Consider the following 19,685-nt stretch of genomic DNA (forward strand, 5'->3'; position numbering starts at 1 on the left):
CTTTTGTAAGCATTGTTCTTTCCAAAATCTTGATCCATGAATTTACTAGCTTTGAGAAATCAGATTTTTATTTTTTGAGGGAACACTTCCAGTATAGATCTATTTCACCAGAGCTAATGGTAACATTCTTACTGACTTCAGTAAATTCAGGATTTAAGTTCAAGCTGCATCCTACAGCTCTCATTTGCTTCCTTAAAACTGCAGTCCACCATTTAACAACAAGGCTGAGGCTCTGAAAGGCTGATACCTACTGAGAGTAAAAAAAATAACTTACAAGCTCTAAACCTCCAGCATTTTGTTTTATACCTAATAGTCCCTTTTTTTGGCAGAGTCAAGAATTATGGTATGCACACATTTACAGAGTTTAGTATCTTTAATTGGCATTTCTAAAAATAGCTTTATTTGCAGTCATTTTTTTTTTCAATTTCCTAAAAATATTTTATTCCAACTCTATGGTTCTAATGTGATCTTCATTTCTGTGTTTGCTCTGGTTGCTGAGGATGCTCAGTGCTAACATTTGGAGAGCTGCTGGCAAGTCAGTAAATTCTGTTGTTCTTCAGTCCTGCAGCAGCAGAGGCTCACTGCACCTTCTTAAAGACCTGCTTACATGTGACTCCACACACTCTTATTTCCTAGGAAGAGAAAATAATTAGAAACCACAATTAGAAAACCACAATTTTTACTTAGGACACAAACATTATGGATTCATGTGTACATCCAGCTGAATTTGAATCCATTATTTTTTTATTAAAATAAATTGGGAGGCTTGTACATATTTTAGCCTATTTTTCATCCTGAAAGAAAACATCTGGTTTGGGTTTGGTTTCTGCTAAAAGGTGGAGCAAGGGAAGTTGTTTTGGGATCTCAGATCTTAAAGGGCCAAATACATTCCTGGTGCATCATTCTTGATTTGCAGTGAATAATATGGAAGTGCTTTGGGCCTTTGGGAGGGGCATTCTCTGGTTTGGGTACACAGAGCAGTGGGGATGGATTTGCCTCTGAGTCTCTGTGGTGACAGCTGGTGGCTGAAGGCTGCACAGTCAGAAATCAGGGTCACCTCAGCACACAGAGCTCTGGCCACCACAGGCAGGGGACTGCACACAAGATTTGCTCCAGGCCTGTCCACCAGCAGAGCACAGAGGGTTTGCCTGAGCCTGAGCACCCTGGATGCAAAAAGGTGATTCTGAGTGCCACAGGAGCTTTGGGAGCCCTCCCTGTGATCTCTGCCTCTCTGTGAGCTGGGCATGAGCAGGGGCACAGTTCCCATCCTGGGCTGGGGTTTTGAGGCTGCTGCTGCTGTTTTCTGCTCACCCCTCCCCATTCCTGAAACTCCTCAGGTTCCACCTGGGGAGTGCACACAGGTGTGTGCCTGGGGAAAGGTTCAGGTGCAAGGAAAACCAGTGTGGAAGCTCTTAAGGGACATAAAGACAGTGCTGATGCATGACCCAGCAGAAGGGATACACTTTCCAGCTCAAGATGGGACTTTTAATAAAGCTCCCAGAATATTTTGATGAAGTTATGCACATTTCTTAGGGGGGACTTTGATTAAATGACTTAAAAAACCCCTTGAACTAGGTCAATAATCTTAATTGACATATTATGGCTGCTCTGGGAACCCCAAAGAAGGGGAGAGAATGATGCATCTGACTCCATGGATATCAGAAGGCTAATTAATTACTTTATTCTACTCTATTATTCTAGACATCTAAAACTGAATCTGCCAAGCACTCAACCCTGCACAGAACTGCCCAGAATCTGGTGACTGTCACCCAACAGTCCTGACACACACACACACCTGGGCCTGACAGGCCAAGGGAACAAAACCCCATCACTGTGGGTGAACAATCTCCACATTGCATTCTGCTGTGGCACAAACACAGGCACAGCAAATGATAAGAATTGTGTTTTTCCTTTCTCTGAGGTTCAGAGAATGTGAAATCCAGCAATATTCTTGGGGAGAATTGTGCCTTGCTTTTCTCTGTGAAGGGAAATGTGGGGATACAACATATGTTGCTCAACCCCAATAAGAGAAAGTTCTTCATGCTGGGTTGGTGGAACAAGAGACTGATGCAGTGACTTTGGCTGGGACCTGTTCTCTTCACTCCTGCAGAGGTAACCCAGAAGAAGGAATGTGCAATAAGGGCTGAGAGATTTGCTGACAGTGACAAAAACTATGGAGCAGAAGCAATCAATACAATAGAAAAGGGCAATAAAACTCAAAAGGAAATGGGGAATGGTCAAATAAGTCACTCACATAAAATAAAATCCAAAAAAGAACTACAAAGTACAGACCACAGAATGAAATAAGGGAATAGGAAGTGATAAACTACTGAAGGATGTGGTCCTGCTTTCTGCAGAACTGTGAAAAGAATAAATTAACACTTGGCTCATTGTGTAAAGTTCAATAGGATCATAAAGGTATTGAAGTATCCATTCTTTAAAGGTAACTGCTCATTGTATTAAAGCTCTCTCAAAAGGACAGGACCTAGTAATCTTAGCTGGTCAAAAATAAGATACTAAAAGGGACTCTACTGTACTTTTGATGGAGAGAGCTGCATTAACAAGGATTAGAGAAAGAGAGGACATCTTTTGAAATCCATGAAATATCAGAAGTGAGAAAATTGAAAGATTGAGGAGTGGGCTCTAAAATACTTGGTTACTTCTTTTGCATGAATTAATTTTGGAGTGACTTCTGCACACGTGGGAGACAGATTGTGGTAAATTCTCCAAGTGCCAGTGAGTGAATGCATGAGCTGGCAGGTATAATCCAGAATTCCTCCCAGCCTTCTGAAAAGCAGCATCAGAGCAGTCAGGCTACCCTGAGCTACCCAAACTGGCACTAGACACAAGTATTTGAGCAACAGAATCTGAGTTTCTGCCTTCTAAAATCAACCTCCAGACAAGGACAAGTCCAGAAAGTGCTCTGGGCATGGAGGGCCAGGGCCAGGCTGTATGGCCAGAGCAGGAATCAGAATAAGGAGAACAGAAACCAGGGCTGAAGGAGCTGCTGTTGGAGACAGAAGATGGGAGGAGATAATGCCTGGGAGCTAGCAGAGGCAGAGAAATCCAAGAGCAATGTGAGCCATGGTTCCTGTGTGCAGGGCTGAGGGCAGCCAGTGTGAGCTGAACTGGGGCAGGCACTGGATGGGAGCTGGGGCTGTCCCAGCAGAGCTGCTGGAGCTGTCCCAGGGCTGTGCAGCTGCCATGGCCCTGCCTGCCTGCAGCTGGGAGGGAACAGTGTGGGTGGGGATGGACAGAGAGCAGAGATCTCTGCAGCCAGGGCAGGAACTGGGGGTTCATTGCAAAGGGCCTGGGTGCAGGGCCCTGCTGGGAGCTGCCAGGCACAGCTCAGAGCAGGACTGAGAGAAGAGAGGGGAGAGAGGATGAGAGGGTGAGAGAGTAAAAGGGTAAGAGAGTAAAAGGGGTAAGAGAGTAAAGTTCCTGTTACAATACAATAAATCTTCTTCTGTGTGGAATATTCTGATTCTCACTAACCAATCTAGTACAATATACAAATCCTATAGCATTTCCATCCAGCCTATAAGAATCACTACATTACCATACTGTGTTACATTTTAAACCCTACAAACTCCTCTTTGGGCCCTTCTGCCAAGCTGGCAGGGTCTGCTCTGACCCTTGGGCCTGCCTGCAAGCAGAGGGTGCTGTTCCATCAAAAGGGGATCACCTTCAGCTGGCCACAGCATTGTTATCTCATTGTTCAGTGACAAAAGGATCTCAAAGCTTGCTTTCATTTCAATCTCACTTTTAGTTTCCATATTCTCAAACTCTTTTGCCAGGCAATCATATTGATAAGGCTTTCCTGTTTCAGTGTGGAAATACTGACAGGGCCTTCTTGGAGGGAGAGTGAGCCTGCACAGGAAATTTGGGCATCTCATTCACTGCTGCCTCCCCTCCTCCAGGTGAGGAGGGAACACTTCACTTCTCCCCTGGAAGGAGAATACTGAATTGGCTGATTCTGCAGGCACTATTGCAGCTTCCAAAATCCAGGCATGTTGAATTTTTTCTGGTGCCCTGCTCCCACAGGTTAACATGGACTGCCCAGCCAGGTTTACTGGGTGCTGTGGAATGCCAATTAGACCAAAAACATATTGCAGAACCTAGTTTTGATGAACCAACATAGCAGGCTTTATTTACAGTGATTTGTCATCTTGACCTAGTTTGATGTGGACATTTCTTTCCTAAAAATTAATTAAAGCAGAAAAATATTCTGGTTTTATTTTGCCCAGAGGACAGCATATTGTACACAGTTGTGACATTTGACAGTATTTCTTAAACCAAGACTTTTTGCTAAAATTGCCAATGTACTGGACAATTGATTTCATTGACATGATCGTGTTTCTGAGCCTCAGCTATGAAGTCCTCACTCACACAGGAACCTTCTCCTGCCTGTGCTGCACCAAGGCCAGGTGGGGAGATCTGTCATGCCCATTCCTCTCCTCAGCTGCATTCTGGAACCACCAATACCTCCTCAAAATTATGTTTAGTAACAAGGGGCTTGAGGTGCTTCTGCAAGGATTTGATAACTCTGCTAGTGATTTGAACATTTAGAATGCATCCATTTAGATTGCTGAATGCTAATAGCACTGCACAGGGAGGAGAAATGGAGGTTGGAGTTTATTATCCCAGCAGGAACACTGCCTTTTACTCACACTGATGACAGAGTGAGGATGCTATAAAGAGTTATAGGACAAAAGAACAGGCATCTTCTTTCAAGTCCTGTTAATTTAGAAAGATAAAAATGACGATCTGAAAAAACCATCAATTTCAAAAGCTTAATTGCCATTTCAGTTCTCTAGGCTATAATGTAGTGTGGCCTGTAATTATTTTAAAAGAACAATTGTGTATTTTTCCCTTGCTTTTGGGTGCTCACAGCTCCCACACTGAGCATTTTACAGACTGTGAGGGACATTCTGGTAAATGTCTTCCTCCTGTGCACATTTCAGCCTGGTGAGTCTGGACAGACACTGAGCACAGAAAGAGCATTCAAAGTGGTCAGGCTTTGAAAGGCACAGAAAAACATAATGGCTCCAAATGAAATTGTTGCTTTAGAAACAATTCAAATGCTGCACCAACACCCAGTTATGTCCAAGTAAGCCAAAATGACACAGCACATTCCCTGCTGTGTTGTATCTATCCATGTGAAGGGAGGGGCATTCCAAACCTCTTGCATGATCTTACCAGGTGCATTTCATCTCCTTCAATCCACTGGGTCCAACCACGGCCCTCCTTCTCTCCATTCTGCACACAGAGCAGCTTATCTCCATCCCAAGACACAGTGGTCTGACAAAACAGACATGTTTGGGATTACTGTGACATTCTCTGATATTATGAGTAGTTTCTGTGAAGCAAAACTTATCTCTAATGATGAGTGCATATCTCATGAAAAGAATGAGGGGATAGTGTTGTACCACTTAGGATAATCACCTAAGAAATGAGCTTGAATAGAAAGTTGCTGCCCAACTGCCTGCCATAAACTGGAAGGATGAGATACAGCAAGAAAAAATACCATCAAAACCATTGTGTAAAACACACTCCTCTCTCCCTGCTGAAAAATGCAGCAGCAGAAGGGCCCTGCAGCCTAACACTGTATGTGCAAAAGGAGCTGAAAAGTTAAGTTTTTTCCACCCTAAGAATGATTCCCCAGCTGATCTACCTGAGAACAATTCCCATTGCCTGTGGATGAACAAAGCTTTTGAACACTGAGCTGGCTCTTCCTCATTCTCAATCTGCCTTCCTTGTCCCAGCAGAGTGCTTTGGAAGTGTCAGCAAGTTGGGAACTTTGCAGCATCCTGCAGAAAAAAGACTGGGGGACTTCTCGAGCCAGGACTGGCAAAGTCAAGAGTCAGGTGCAGTAATCAATACTGCAATAATAATCAATACTGCAATAATAATCAATACTACAATAATAATCAATACTGCAATAATCAATGCACCAATACTGTGTGAATATTGGTGCTGTCCTGGGGGCTCAGGAAAACCTGATTTATAAAATTCCTTCAGTGTATGACAGTGCAGCCTGTTCCTCTGGTCAGCATTTACTGACAATTTGCCTTTCCCATCTCCCTGAGACAAAGAGAAGCAATTCTCTGTAAAACATTTACAGAGGGAGGAGTGGTGACAGTTTGTGCTCCATGAGGATAGTTTAACATTAATATTAGCACATGGCCTGTAAATCAGCTTCTTTGAAGGCACTCTGAGGACTAAACAGGGAATTGATGTCTACCTTGTAAAAGGCTTCAGCCACTACTGGCTTGAGCAGTCAGATATGGAGAGATGAAGAATTTTGATCTGTCATTAAAGGACACTTCCTGCATCCATCCTGTGTAGTTCCTAAGAGAAAAAGTCAGCCTACATTCTTCCTTCTGGTAATTAAGCCCAGTTCAACACTCAAAATCTATCCAGTCCTATTTATTTAATCTATGTATGTCACAAACAATTAATTCTTAAATGATACCCATGACAGGCACAGTCTTTGAATGAGTGCAGGCAGCAGTCTCCTCCCCTGGGCAGCTTCAGACTAAAGCAGCATGGAAAATGAATCACTGCAGAGTGCCAGGACAGATCATCATGGGCAAGGCAATGGGATTGATCCCTTCAGTCTGTCTGCACCACATGGGGGCTCTGAGAAACATGGGGGCTCACGTGTCCTTGCTAAAAACCTCTCTAATTTAGAAAATGCATTCACAAATGCTTCTGTTCTCTTTTGTAAAGTGATATATTTAAACCAAGCAGTAGATAACATTTTATGAAACCACATCCTTTTAATGCAAAAAATGCTAATGCAGGAAGGAACAACATATTTGGGTAAAACTGTAGTTATTGTGGTCACCATAACCTAAATCCTCTCCTATGTCTGAATCTGCACACATCCACTGAAGGGATAGAAGATAACAAATAATAGGAGTCAAAGTGAACAATGTTTAATTTATAAGTTAACATAGCTACAAATGTCTGATTCTAAAAACCGAATGTAACAATGAATGGTGAGTTGTAGATGTGAGGGATACTGTGGAATGAAGCATTTGTATGTGGAACTTTGCTCAGTAACTCCACTTATTTATATCCATTGAGTATTAGCTCAGCATAGTTTTATCTTTATTCTAGCTTAATAGTTAAATTTGGTGGGTTTAGATGTGAATTCAGAGGCAAAACACCCTGATAAAGTAGGATCCAACTTTATTGGTCCTAATGTTCAAAGTCAGTTGAGAGTGTTACACTGATTTAGTACACTTGGGGGAAATAGAGAAATATTTGTAGCAGCACAAGGAAATGTTAACTTTTAGCCTCCAAGGGTGACTGAAATTGTTTCATCTCAGAAAACAACACACTTTTTTCCTCAGGATTTTTTTTTTTTTTGTTTTTCCAGTCAAGATTAGAAATTGCTTTTTGCAATTTGGTGATAACCACGAAGAGTCTAAACCCACAGACATTACCCAAGCTGTCTTATCAGACAATATTCTCAGGTATCCTCTGCCTTCCCTTTGAGAAATATAAAATACTGAGGGATGAGTAAACCACACAATTCCTGATTTCTGTATGTAGCTGTTTTGCTCTGAAGGTTATAAAAGGTAGAATACATTGCAAGAGAACATAATGTCATTTTCTTTGTTAGCAGGAACAACCACTTTAATCAGTGGCATCTGTATCCTTTCTTTAGGTCAAACTGTGAGGTATCAATGTCTCTTTTATTAAACTAATAGACAAAATATAAAATTCTCTTTTAACTCACATTAAAACATCTGTATCCTTTCTTTAGGTCAAACTGTAATGTATCAATGTCTCTTTTATTAAACTAATAGACAAAATATAAAATTCTCTTTTAACTCAGATTAAAACACATCCTGCCACCTCAGATGCCTCTACTGAGACACACAGTGAGTGTTAGCTGAGGCTCAATTGCTCTGGCTGTTCCTGCTGCCAACATCCCACCCTCTACAGCACCCAAACCAGAGCAACACTTGCTTTACAACATTCCCAAATATCGGAATCAGAGTTTAAAAACAATACTCCAGAAATACTGTAGGGCAAATGTTGTACCTATGATCTCTCTTGCAAGGATTTATTTTTGAGGATTGTTTCAGGACCTTGCCATGGTATAATCAGGAGCTTGCAGAGTGCTAAGGTAGCTCTGTGTGACCCTCTGGCTCTTCCTGGCACACGCTCCCAAGAGAAACAAACACTTTATCTTTTCTGTAAAGCTGCTTTTCCTAGCAAAGTGTGCCTTTGTAAGGAACCTTGTTTGCCCCCATTTTGGTAATAGCATTACCCAAGGGCTGCCTGGTTACAGAGGCAGAAGGACAGAAAATCCTGCCCAGGGTGGGGGCCAGGGCAGCCCAGGCACTCAGCTCCTGCTCCCCATCCTGCCCCACAGGAGGGGAGCAAACCCAGGGGACACTGCAGAGCTTTCAGTGACAGAATTAACCAGCTGGAAATGGAGCATTTCTCTAAAACTGAACTCTGCCTTCTCGAGCACCTTGTACTACTTGATATAATAATAAATGGCAGCCATTGTTTATTGCTTTCAACTACATAGGGCATCATCTAGTTCACCATAAGCAAGCTTGACTCTTGCTTGCTTTCCACCTGCTCATACTTAGCCCTAAGATGAACATTTCCTGAGTCATGTGCATGTAATTCTGTAGGAAAATTCAACAGAGAATGGTGATGGGTGCAGTTAGTCAGCAGTTCTATCAGTATCACTAAAGGAATGCCAGGAAAGGGGATGGAGTGAGGTAAAAACCTGGGAGTCTTGCCTCAACTTAACTCTTCCCAAAAAATCCAACCACCAACACTGCACATTTTTCAGATTATGTACACTTTGTTCTTGAGGTGTAATACTAGAGAATGGAGCTCTTCTGGGGAGTGGAAAAGCCTCTGAAGCCTGAGAACACAAAAAAATGTTCAAATTTTCTTTAATTTTATGGTGTGGTTTCTTTTATGGTAGTGTTTCACTTTTTGTGTACTTTGATATTTTCCTTTTATTACTTAGGCATCCACATACTTTTGTTAGTGATTTAATCTCTTTGTGTTATGAAGTTTTAAATTCATATGCATAGCACTGCCTAAATCTTCCTGAATATTAAAGGTGGAGGAAATGATAATTAAAGTATTCTCGTTACTGTTTCCAGTTATGAGACAAGGTAGATTTATTAAATGAAATATTTAGTAACCCCTAAGCAAATTCTTGACTACATATTCTGCTTTTTCTTTAGTAGCAGCAGCTGTAGTGGAATGTTGCACAATTTCAGCTTCCAGTGGCAAATCATCCTGATACACAGGCAGAGACAGTGACTTTTGTAATTTACTGAAGCAGTCATCAAACATGTGATCAGAGAACTTTGCATTTCCCTTTGAGGTCTAAGTGCACAGACATTTGGTGCTGGCTCTGCACAATATTTCTCATTCCCCTGCTGGCAATACCTGTGTGCCTGCCTGGGTCAGGGGCTGCAGCTGAGGGTGCAGAATGGATTTTACAGATGAATGGAAGAAAATAACTTTTATCCAAGTAGTTCATGAACATCTTTTGTTAATGCTACATAGATTTTTGACACATTGCCTTTACAAATATGAATTGCAGCTCCCACCTTTCATCAAAAATATGTTATTGATTTCTATCTCTAGCACAAACACAGCAGCATCACTTCTATTTTTCTCCTGCTTCCCTCAGTGCTCTCTCTATATTTGGAGCACCAAATGACTGCAAAGCCAGGCATGCACCACTCCCTGCTCCATCTTCAGCCACTAAATCTCTGCTTGGGAGAATGACAGCCCATTTTACAACTGTAATTATGATCTAAGAAGGATTAAAAAATGGAAAGTAATTTTTTTTTTAGGTCAGATGAAACAGAAAAATCCAATTTGAGCTGTGTCTTGTAAATAACACCAAAGAAAATATCCTAGAACTTTTGGTCAAACACAGCCATATCTCCAGCAAGGTGATTAACAACTTGTCAAGATAAACCATTTCATCTGTACTAAGTATCAAAATGATACAAAAACCTCTTGTAAGCAGCTTTTCTGGGGAAAAAAACTGAAGTATTGATAGAATAAACTCATGCTGATGTCCCAGACAAAGTCCAATAGCAGTGAGAGGGAATTCCCCCACGGGGTCACTCCCTATGGCCTCTGTGCAGGGACTACAGCCTGAAACCCCTTTTGCCTCATCACATCTGCATCTGGAAGTTCAGCAACAGAAACTACTGAAAAACAACACCAAACCTGACAGAACAATTCCTGGAAGGATTCCTGGAATCCTTTATCTCCAGATCCTGGTGCTGGCCAAAGGCTGAAGCTGTTTGGCCACGCTGCAGCTCTGCCATGGCAAAGTGTCCTTTGCTTCTGTCACTGTCAGCATCTCCAGGGGCAGCACTGAGAGAAAAGGGGCTTAGGATTGGATTGAAAACATTTAGATGAAAAGTAAGCTGTAGTCAGATAGGATCAGATCCTAAATGTTCCAATTCCTTGTTTTGAATCCTTGCTCATAAGAGCAACAGAGCAAAGCAAAGACAAGAGATCAAGAGATGTTCCAGGGAGTAGGAAAGTGAAGGTGCAAAGCTCTGGGCTATGCAGCTGACAATATGTGGCAGAGGAGGAGAATCAATACTTTAGACAGTGCAAACTGGTTTGTTTCTTAGAAATGGTGGCTTTTTTTCTTACTGAAATAAAATTGTATACAAGCAATACAAAAATAGGAAAACTTGTGTATATCCCATGCCAGAAAAAAAGAGTAAAACCCATCACATCCAATTCACTCTGTGCAACGATCAGAATCGATTCTAAGACACTTACTGTTTAAATTAATGGCTATAACTGATTTATCCCCTGTGTAATTTTGGCAAGACACAATTGTACATAACACTAATGGTTTGTCATTCCAAATTGGATTTGTTAAGTCTGGTTTTCAGCTTTTCAGCAGATTCTGATTGCTCTTTCTCCATTCATAGCTCTCAGAGCTTTTAGAGTTCACAAAAAGCTGAAATGCTAAACCTATGCAAACCCACTTTCCCTGCAGAGCTTGCTTGTGCTAGCAGCAGTTCTGTGAATAACTAACTCCAAAGCTTCTAATCAGCCTCGTGGTTTAGACAGGAACCCAGTCTTGCCAAATGTGAAGTTTGTGACATTTATATGGGCAAAGATTCCATTTGCTATCACGGTGCAAATGTGCTGAGCAATCACTTCCAGGCAGGGACTGATGGCCAAGGAGCAAGCAGGGTGGGACAAGGCAGGGGAAAGGAAACTGCTCCTCCTCACTGAGGCACACACAGAAGGGACCAGAGTCCATTCTGACAGAGCCTGAGATGGGCCCAGCATGGACTTCTGCTCTCTGGAGCCTCACAGGGTTGACTGGAGGACTTTTCTCCTTCTTTTTTTGAGAGCAGTTTGTAAAGGGCCAGAAATACCAACAGAAAACTATCATAAAGTCTACCTCTTTTAAATTACATCTCCCTCCACTCCAGAAGAAAACAAAAAAAAATCAGGGATTATGCCAATGAGGAGCTGGGGACATTACAGTACTGCAAAGAGACAGGAGACACTGAATCTGAGAGAAGACCAGCCCCAGCAACAGTAATTCTAGAATAATGCTTGTTCCACCAAAATATATGAGAAAATACTTATAAGCCCAAAAGGGCAGCACTGGAAGGGTAAAGAAATAAAATCAGCTAAGCTAAGCTAAATCAGAGGGATCAATTAAAGACATATTGCTGATCTGGCATCCTACTAGACAGGCACTATTTATTTAGAATCTTCTCACTCTGTGGGAGATCCCTCCTGTAATTCCATGTACTGGAATGTTGTTTGTTGGTTGTTGTTTTTCTGGCAGCAAAGTCTCAATTCCCAAGCCTGCTCAGAACTAGATTAACAGCTGTGAATTCCATTTGTGTAACAGAGGAACCTGCCTAAATAGTTAAATAAGCTTCACAAACCATGTGATTTTGTAATAGGGCTTTATTCTGACCTTGCAGTGGTATAACTCAAATTATGGCCAGAACAACTACCTCCACTGCAGTTTTCTTGAGTACAAACCTGAGAGGAATCAGTGTCACAATTAGGCACATTTGTTAATGAAAGCAGAGCCATGACCAGTTTTGAACATCTTCCCTCCCTTCAGCAGGACATGGCACACTCAGGTGTCTGTGAACAGTCCTGGTGTGGCTGTTTCAAACACTCACTGACATTTCACATGGTAAGAAGTGTTCTAAATCTGATGTGGGAATTCCACAGCTCCCAAATCCTCCTCACCCTACCCCACCCCAGCAAGTCTTAACAAGGCCTATAGGTTCTGTTAGTTCCAATAAAGGAAACCTAAACACCCACTTGATAACTTATTCATGGTTATATCCCACTGGGATTATATCCTTATATATAAGGATATAAGATTATTATAAGATATAAGATTATTATTATTATTATTAATCGCAGTGGGTTAAGATTATTATATCCCAGTGGGATATAAATTAACTAGGACTACAGGTTCTGTTAGTTCCAATAAAGGAAACCTAAACACCCACTTGATAACTTATTCATGGTTATATCCCACTGGGATTCAGGTTTAGATAACTAAATGGTTAAGATGTATTATTTCCCACATTCAGTTTAACATTCTTGCAGTTTTCTCTGTTTCCCAGTCCCCTGCCTTTGTCATTTCATTTCCTGCTTCAATGGAAGAAGAAAATTACTGTATCAGAGAGCACAAGGTTCTGAGTTACCAAAGCACCTCTCATATGCTTGGACAAATACTCAGATATGACACAACTCTCCTCAGCCATCCAATTCTGCTCTTCTATATTTAGAACATAAGATCTTTCTTGATTTTTTTAACACATCACTTGCCCTTAGTTTCTGTCAAAAGAGATTAATTCTGCATCAGATAGATTAATTAATAGTCTAAAATAAAGCAATTCAGTCTTTCAAATGCCTGAACAGCAGAGAATAATTATAAGGAAAAGTTTTCTCTGACTTTAGCAGCAGAATCATTAAAAAACTAAAAATTTTAAGGAAGTGATTTTTGCATCTGAGCTATCCAATTTTCCATCTGCTTTGATTAATTTGATGCAAAGATTTCAATGTGAAACTTCAGCCTTTGTTTCAGCATTTTAGGGTTTTTCAGTTAACTTTTTCACAATTTCTTTACTAAACACTCAGTAAATTACACTGTGAAGGTACAGAAGGCTTATGTGCCTTGTTCCTATGTGCTATGTTCCTATATTTCACACTGTAGGTGTTTCACCAGCTTCACTGGTTATCAGTGGAAAAAGGGAAGCACAACTATCTGCTGATAAATGAGAGATACTTTCAGAGATAGTTTTGGATTCATTTTTTCAATAGGGTCTTCCTCTTGCATGCACAGTAAATTTTTTCCACAGTTATGTTTATATACAAGAAACAAAGTTTCATACTTAGAACAACACCTGAGATGCTAATTAATCACAATTTGAGATTGTAGAAATTCTCTTTAAAACTGAGATTTCATGATGAGACTGGAGCTTCACTGAGAATTAAGACAGCAGGATCAAAGACTCAGTGTGAGAAATACCAAAGCCAGAGCTCTCCATTTAACTCTAAATTTCTGTCTTGTACATTCTCCATCTGATAATGTGTTGCCAATTAAAACTATGAACAAACTCTTCAAAGCAGTAGAAGCTTAACTACATGCTCCAATTCACATCATGTGAGAAAAAATGTAACACAAATTAATGTTCTAAACTTCCTTCTACACCATCTAATGTACACCTTGGAACATTTGCAAGGAATGAAAGATGCTCCTGAACTTTCATTTTACGTTTCTACTGGAAGCTGCCAAGTTTTTAACAACCCTGCATAGTTAAGTATGGTTGAAGTTGCAGAAAGATCTCTTTCACAAAATTGCCAAGTGAATAGATTTAACTTTTGTCCAGGAGATCCAATCCTGGGTGGAAAGCCTGGGGAGCATTGATACCAGCTGTCATTTGTGATCTCTCCTGTGCTCAACTATCCCCATCTTTGGTTTTGCAGAATACAGAAACTGCATCTTTACCTAAACTGCAGGGCTTTAGTGTTTCCAAAGTCACAAATTTTCACTTCCCAACAGAAACAACATCCTAAAGGACCTGATATCACCAGCTGCTGCTCCCTCTATCCCTGCAGTGAACAGACACCCAAAATATGTGCATGCAAGAAAGCCAGGCTGAGGGTCAGCAGAAGGACAAACTGAGATTGCTGAGGTTTATCCTTCTCAATTAACTCTGATCAAGAAAGTTCAGACAGGCTCCCAGGAGTGACCAACTACAAAAATGAAAAAACCCCTAACTGCAAAGGAGGAGAGGCCTTGTGCTATCACAAGACTGTCAAGTTCCTAATGTCAAAACTCCAACATTGAAAATAAGTACCAGTAAAACTTTTTAGCATTTCCTGCTCATGGACAGCATTGATTTGGAATTACTGTAGTTACACTCTGCCCTGACGGGCTCAGGGACATGTTTTACAACTGAAAGGTGAACACAATTTCAGTGAATTACACCCAGGATCTAACCTGTCCACTGTGCTGATATTATTTTTACAGATATGTTAACTCTAGCTAGATGATATATTCCTCATTAAAAGAAAAAACAATCTATATGTCTAGGAGGGAAGGATTAATTCTAAGGTTATTTTTGTTAGTCTCCTGATGATTGCTCTGCTGTATAGATTAATGTTTAATGTGTAATTTGTCTTATCCATGTTACTTTGTACTGCTCACATATCGAGCTCCTTGGATAAAACTTGCCCCGTGGTCTGCTCAGTCCACAATATAAATAACAATAATTGATTCACAACCTTTGCCATCACACAGGATGACTATTAATGATTAAGCCTTTTATGGCATGCAGTTCCACAGGCTCTACATGAACAAATGGAACACCAAGAATGATATTTAACATTTGCTTTTATGGTGGTTTTCTTTGTAACACCACACATGGAGTGGTCCAGTACCTTTTATAAGCTCCATGACTCTTCTCTCACAAGATTCCTTCTGCACTGTTGGAGTCATTTTGCTGCTTAACAACTGCAAATTTTGCCTGACATTATGGTTATCAGATTTGGACTGAAGTCACTTCAGCAAGAGAGCTTCTTGTACTGTTATTTCATTGACAAAACAGAGGTCTCGTGCAGAACAGAAATATTTAATGAGAAAATTGAACTATAAAGTGTGATGTGCTCCTACAAGGTAAATGGAGCACCAGTGGTCAGTGACCTGGACTGTCCAGCTACACCTGGAGACACACAGAGAGATCTCTGAGGGGTTTTGTGGAATTACATCCCTAAATCCTTCCTAAAAAAACCCAGTCAGAGGCAGTGACTACCCCTGGTTGTTTGGGGTTTTTGTCTGTTTGTTTGGAACAGGCAGGAAGCTGCTGATACCTTCTGCTTCCAAGGCTGAATAGGCATTTCCCACTAAACAGTAAACAGAGAAATGTTTGAGTAACCTTTGAAAGTAGGCTGAACTAGCTTCTACATGCCAAATCAATCAGCTGTTGTAGGGACTGAAATTCTCACTCTCTAGTTTCTTCTTTCTGGTTTAACATTTTGAATCCTTCCCTTATCACTCAATTTAGCAAAACAGGGTAGAGAATTTTGGTTTGTTAAAAACAATAAAATATTACTTCTTTGCACCATGCAGAGGATGGTTTAGTTCTCCTTCAGATGGGAATTAATGGCATTCAAGTACAGATAATGCTTACACACGGACAGTTCTGTGCACACACAAACCTTTGGAGCAGATGTTTTGAACATTGCTATCTTTGATGGCAATTTAATCACCTCAATCTTAAATCTTTTCTTGGGCTCCTAACTGTTCAGTGAATCTGCACCTCAATATCCTAATTAAGAGCTTTCCAGGAACCAAAATCACAAGATGCCACGGGGGCACTGTCCTAAACACAAATGCAGCTGCTCCTCCCTTCTGTGAATGTTGAATTCTGCACTCACATCAAACTTGTACCCTCTGGAACAAGGACCACAGAGGGATTTGCTGAGGCACTCAGTAGCCAACCATTCTTTTTCTCTGGTTTCCACATTTTTTCCCTTTCCTGCCATGATCAGAGCAAAAGCAAATTTGCAAATCTTAGTGTGAGAGAAAAGTATTGTTTTTAAATAGCACTATCTTTCTCAGAATGCAAACCTATTAATTCTCTTTTATGAGATTTCTCCTCTAGAGTCTCTTCTGAGATAATTTTCTTTTATTTGTCAACTTCCTAACTGCAGAATATTGCCAGTGTCATGCTGCCAAACTAATAGGTGAGAACTTGCTATTCTCAAGTTTTTCCTCTGTAAATTGATATTTATCAGCCCTAAATTAAAAAGCAAAAAGAGCTCATAAAAGAGAGCTATTGTAAAACAAAGTCCCCAGTGTTTGCTTATTCACTTCAGTAAGATTTGTTCCAGTGGGCTCATTAAGTGTGTACTCTAATAAGAACACCCAGGCAATCTTTAAGCACTTGGCCATTCTCACACAGGAGCAGTGCCTGACCTTGCAATCAGTGGATTTCCTCTACTGTAAAACCTTACTCATTAAAGAGGTTCTGCAAGTGACCCTAGATGTCTTTCTGATAACAAACATCCCAGTATAAATGAGCACAGCTTCGTTGAGGTTATTATTCACTGATTGATAAAACTGATTAAAATTAGCATTCCTCTAATCTAAAGGCATGCTCCAAACTGTAGGTACCTCTTGGCAAACTGAGAAGTAGGGAAATGATTTCAGGAATAGCCAGCAGGATGGTTAAAAGATGTGTTCTGTGAAAGGCCTCAGGTTATCAATATTCATTTTGTCCACTGCTGAAGTTTTACTTCTTACCATGCACTTGCGATCATCCACCCCAGATAAATCCTCCTCAAACTCCTTTCCTACATCAAATTCCATGATGTAGTTTCTAAAAGTGCTTAGTGTTTTAATGATCATATGATCCCCGTTCTGAAGGATTTCTTTGTCAGGCTTTAGCAAGTTTGCTATTTTTCTTACAGCAACATTTACATCTGAAAAAGAAAAAAGAGTTATTTTTATCCAGAAAGTCTTCCACAAGAAGAAGCTTGTTGCTTCTAGGGAGAACTGAAATGATAAATCTTAACAAAGATAAATAGATGTCCAAATCTGTCAAACCAGCCTTCCCATCCAGAAAAAGGATGTAACCTAATTCTTATAACTTAAATAACTTAATGTTTCAATTTTCCAATTATGTGAAATCTATAAAAAATACCATTTGTATTTGACAGTTAATAAGGCCTCTAATATTTCTATAGAGATACTAACACAACACCAAATACAAACACACAAAATTGCATTAAGTACTACACTGAATCTTTATTAAATATGAAAATTTTACTGATTTTCAAATTATAGGAGATTTTTTTATGTTTAGAATCCACCACATACCTCTTCAAGCTATGTAGTTTAATGTCTGTTAATGTAAGCTTCAAGATGGTAAAAGGTAGAGGCTGCTTAAGGCAAAACAATTTTGCTTAAGGCAATCCTTAAAGTGCATTTCTGAAAAAAATACTTCTCACAAAAATGACTTATGACTGTACAAGAAAAAATAGATTCACATAAAGAATAAGAGAGGTGGCATTGATTATTCATTCAAGAAGTTTGAAGGGAACCTTACCCAGTGCTTTCAGATACTCCTCAAAATTGTCATTGCTGACCATTTTCCAGTACCCATTGAAGTCTGCAGGCATCCCTGCTCCAGGTGATGCTCAAAATCACTGGCTCAGAACCTGGGTTGATTCTGCACCCCACAACTCACTGCCTTGCTTTGTGGCAAGTTGGAACTCTGGTTTCTTTTATCTCTTCTTTATACCATGGAGCTATGCAAGTCCTTCTAATCCGATTATTGTTGAAGTGCTGCTTTTAAATCCTTCTACGAGGCTGAACCTTTGAGATTTCTAACATGACAGCAGGATGACTTGATTTAAAACAAATGAAATATTCACCTTTCATATCACTGCGTAAGGAAAATCGGTTTTAACCATATTACTCTTCATTCTTCCTGCCACTCAGAAAAAAAACCAAACCCTTTCAAATAGTTTTCGTTTGGGATATTAGCCAAAGCTATAAAAGTTTGGGATATTAGCCAAAATTACAAAAATGCTTATCTTGTGTCTTTTTTGAGCCAAATTCTTCTTCTTGAATAAGTTTCAGCTACTTTATGATTTCTTTCAAGAAAACAATCATACAGACCCTTTTCAGTCAAAGCCATTTGTGTCTGGTATTCCTTTAAGTTGTTCCACAAGCTCCTGAATCCTAAAGAACCACCTGTGGAAGCTGCTTGGCCAGCTGGGGGCCCAGAAGCACCACTTAGGTGGAAACCTGTACTGGGAAGCAGTGGTTACTCTGTACAGTGATAAATGCTCCAGCACTGCTGCATGAATGCTTTCAGTTGAGGAGCTCTGAAACACAGAGGGAGCACTTTATAGAGTTCTGTATTCTCTGAAAGGGACTCCTGTCAGAAATGAGAGACACTCAATCAGCATAACAGGCAAGCAGCAGAAGGAGCAGGGATTTTCCCCACTAACGTCAGAGCTCAAGTACTGAGCTCTCAGATGTTTGCATACAGTACAGCTGAAGCTCCTACTGGATATTTTATCTACTCTGGGGCTTTGGCAATTGCTTACTCTTGAGAAGACTTTGGAACAGAGAAGAAAAGAAACCCACTTGTCTTAGGTTGCAATGCAAGATGTAACCAGAAGTGTGCATTCTATCACCATCTGTTAAAACCAGGAGGGGCAGTTTTTTCTTTCTCTCTCCCCCAGCCACTCCTCCCTGCAGGAGATCTCTGCTGTCCATGGCCACTGAGTGTCCCTGCAGGGCTGATCCAATTCCAGCATCCCATGGGGAGATGCTGCATTGCCCAGGGCAGGAGCCAAGCATTCCTACCTGGATCCAATGTGAGCCTGGCACAGCCCAGCAGCCTTTGCCCAGTGCATTGCCAGAGGAGCAGCTTCTGCTGCCCTGCATGGCCAGAGGGAGCCCAGGCCCATCTGCAGCAGCCCTGGAGCTGCAGAGGAAAACTCCCCCCTTGTGCAGGATCCCTGCTCCAGCAGAGCCACAGCTGGCACTGCAGGAGGGCTGAGCCCCCATGGGATGGGGCTGTGCCACCCCCTGACACACAGGGGGACAGGGCATGGGCTGACTCTGGCAGTGTTTTTGTACTACTACATTTTATTTTCATTTCCCTATTAAGTTGTAGTTTTTCGTTTGTTTTTAAAAATTTATTATTTATACATATTAGTAAAGAACTGTTATTCCTATCCCCATATCTTTGCCTGAGAGCCCCTTAATTTCAAATTTATAACAATCCAGAGAGAGGGGGTTTACACTTTCCATTCCAAGGGAGGCTCCTGCCTTACTCAGCAGACACCTGTCTTTCAAACCAAGACACAGCTGTAAATGTGGGGATGAGGACTGCCTGTCATTTGAGAACCCAGAGCCTTAGGAGTGGCAGAAGTAGCACGTGCATTTTTAAGTGCTTGCATGGAAGAAAGATTGATTTCCATGTCTTGGCCAAATCACCAAAAATCAAAAAAGTTATTCAGGGCCTTATAAAGTCAAAGTTTAGAAGTAATATATATTTAAACATATCTCTCTCTCTCTCAAGTTATGGTTCATTGTATTTTGCTGGTTTAGAACAGTAAGGATTGCAGAATTGCAA

General features: G+C 40.8%; 1 protein-coding gene across 1 annotated transcript; it reads right to left on the reverse strand.

Moving 5' to 3' along the window:
* Positions 1-328: 328 nt before the first annotated feature.
* Positions 329-19,560, reverse strand: RBP1 (retinol binding protein 1). The gene is made up of 4 exons (XM_054639257.2): positions 17,640-19,560; positions 16,835-17,013; positions 5,200-5,301; positions 329-632 (listed from the first exon to the last, which is right to left on the reverse strand). Exons 1-4 carry the CDS (start codon positions 17,710-17,712, stop codon positions 579-581), a joined length of 408 nt encoding a protein of 135 aa, XP_054495232.1. The 5' UTR covers positions 17,713-19,560; the 3' UTR covers positions 329-578.
* Between the last annotated feature and the right edge of the window lie 125 nt (positions 19,561-19,685).

Source organism: Agelaius phoeniceus, chromosome 10, assembly GCF_051311805.1.
Source record: "Agelaius phoeniceus isolate bAgePho1 chromosome 10, bAgePho1.hap1, whole genome shotgun sequence".
Lineage (NCBI taxonomy): Eukaryota > Metazoa > Chordata > Aves > Passeriformes > Icteridae > Agelaius > Agelaius phoeniceus.

Excerpts from the sequence above, each read along its gene's own strand:
- RBP1 (XM_054639257.2), bottom strand. The coding sequence starts at position 17,712 with ATGCCTGCAGACTTCAATGGGTACTGGAAAATGGTCAGCAATGACAAT. Across the intron at positions 17,014-17,639 it reads GGAGTATCTGAAAGCACTGG|ATGTAAATGTTGCTGTAAGA; the intron begins GTAAGGTTCCCT and ends TTTCTTTTTCAG. Across the intron at positions 633-5,199 it reads AAGGAGATGAAATGCACCTG|GAAATAAGAGTGTGTGGAGT; the intron begins GTAAGATCATGC and ends TTCTCTTCCTAG.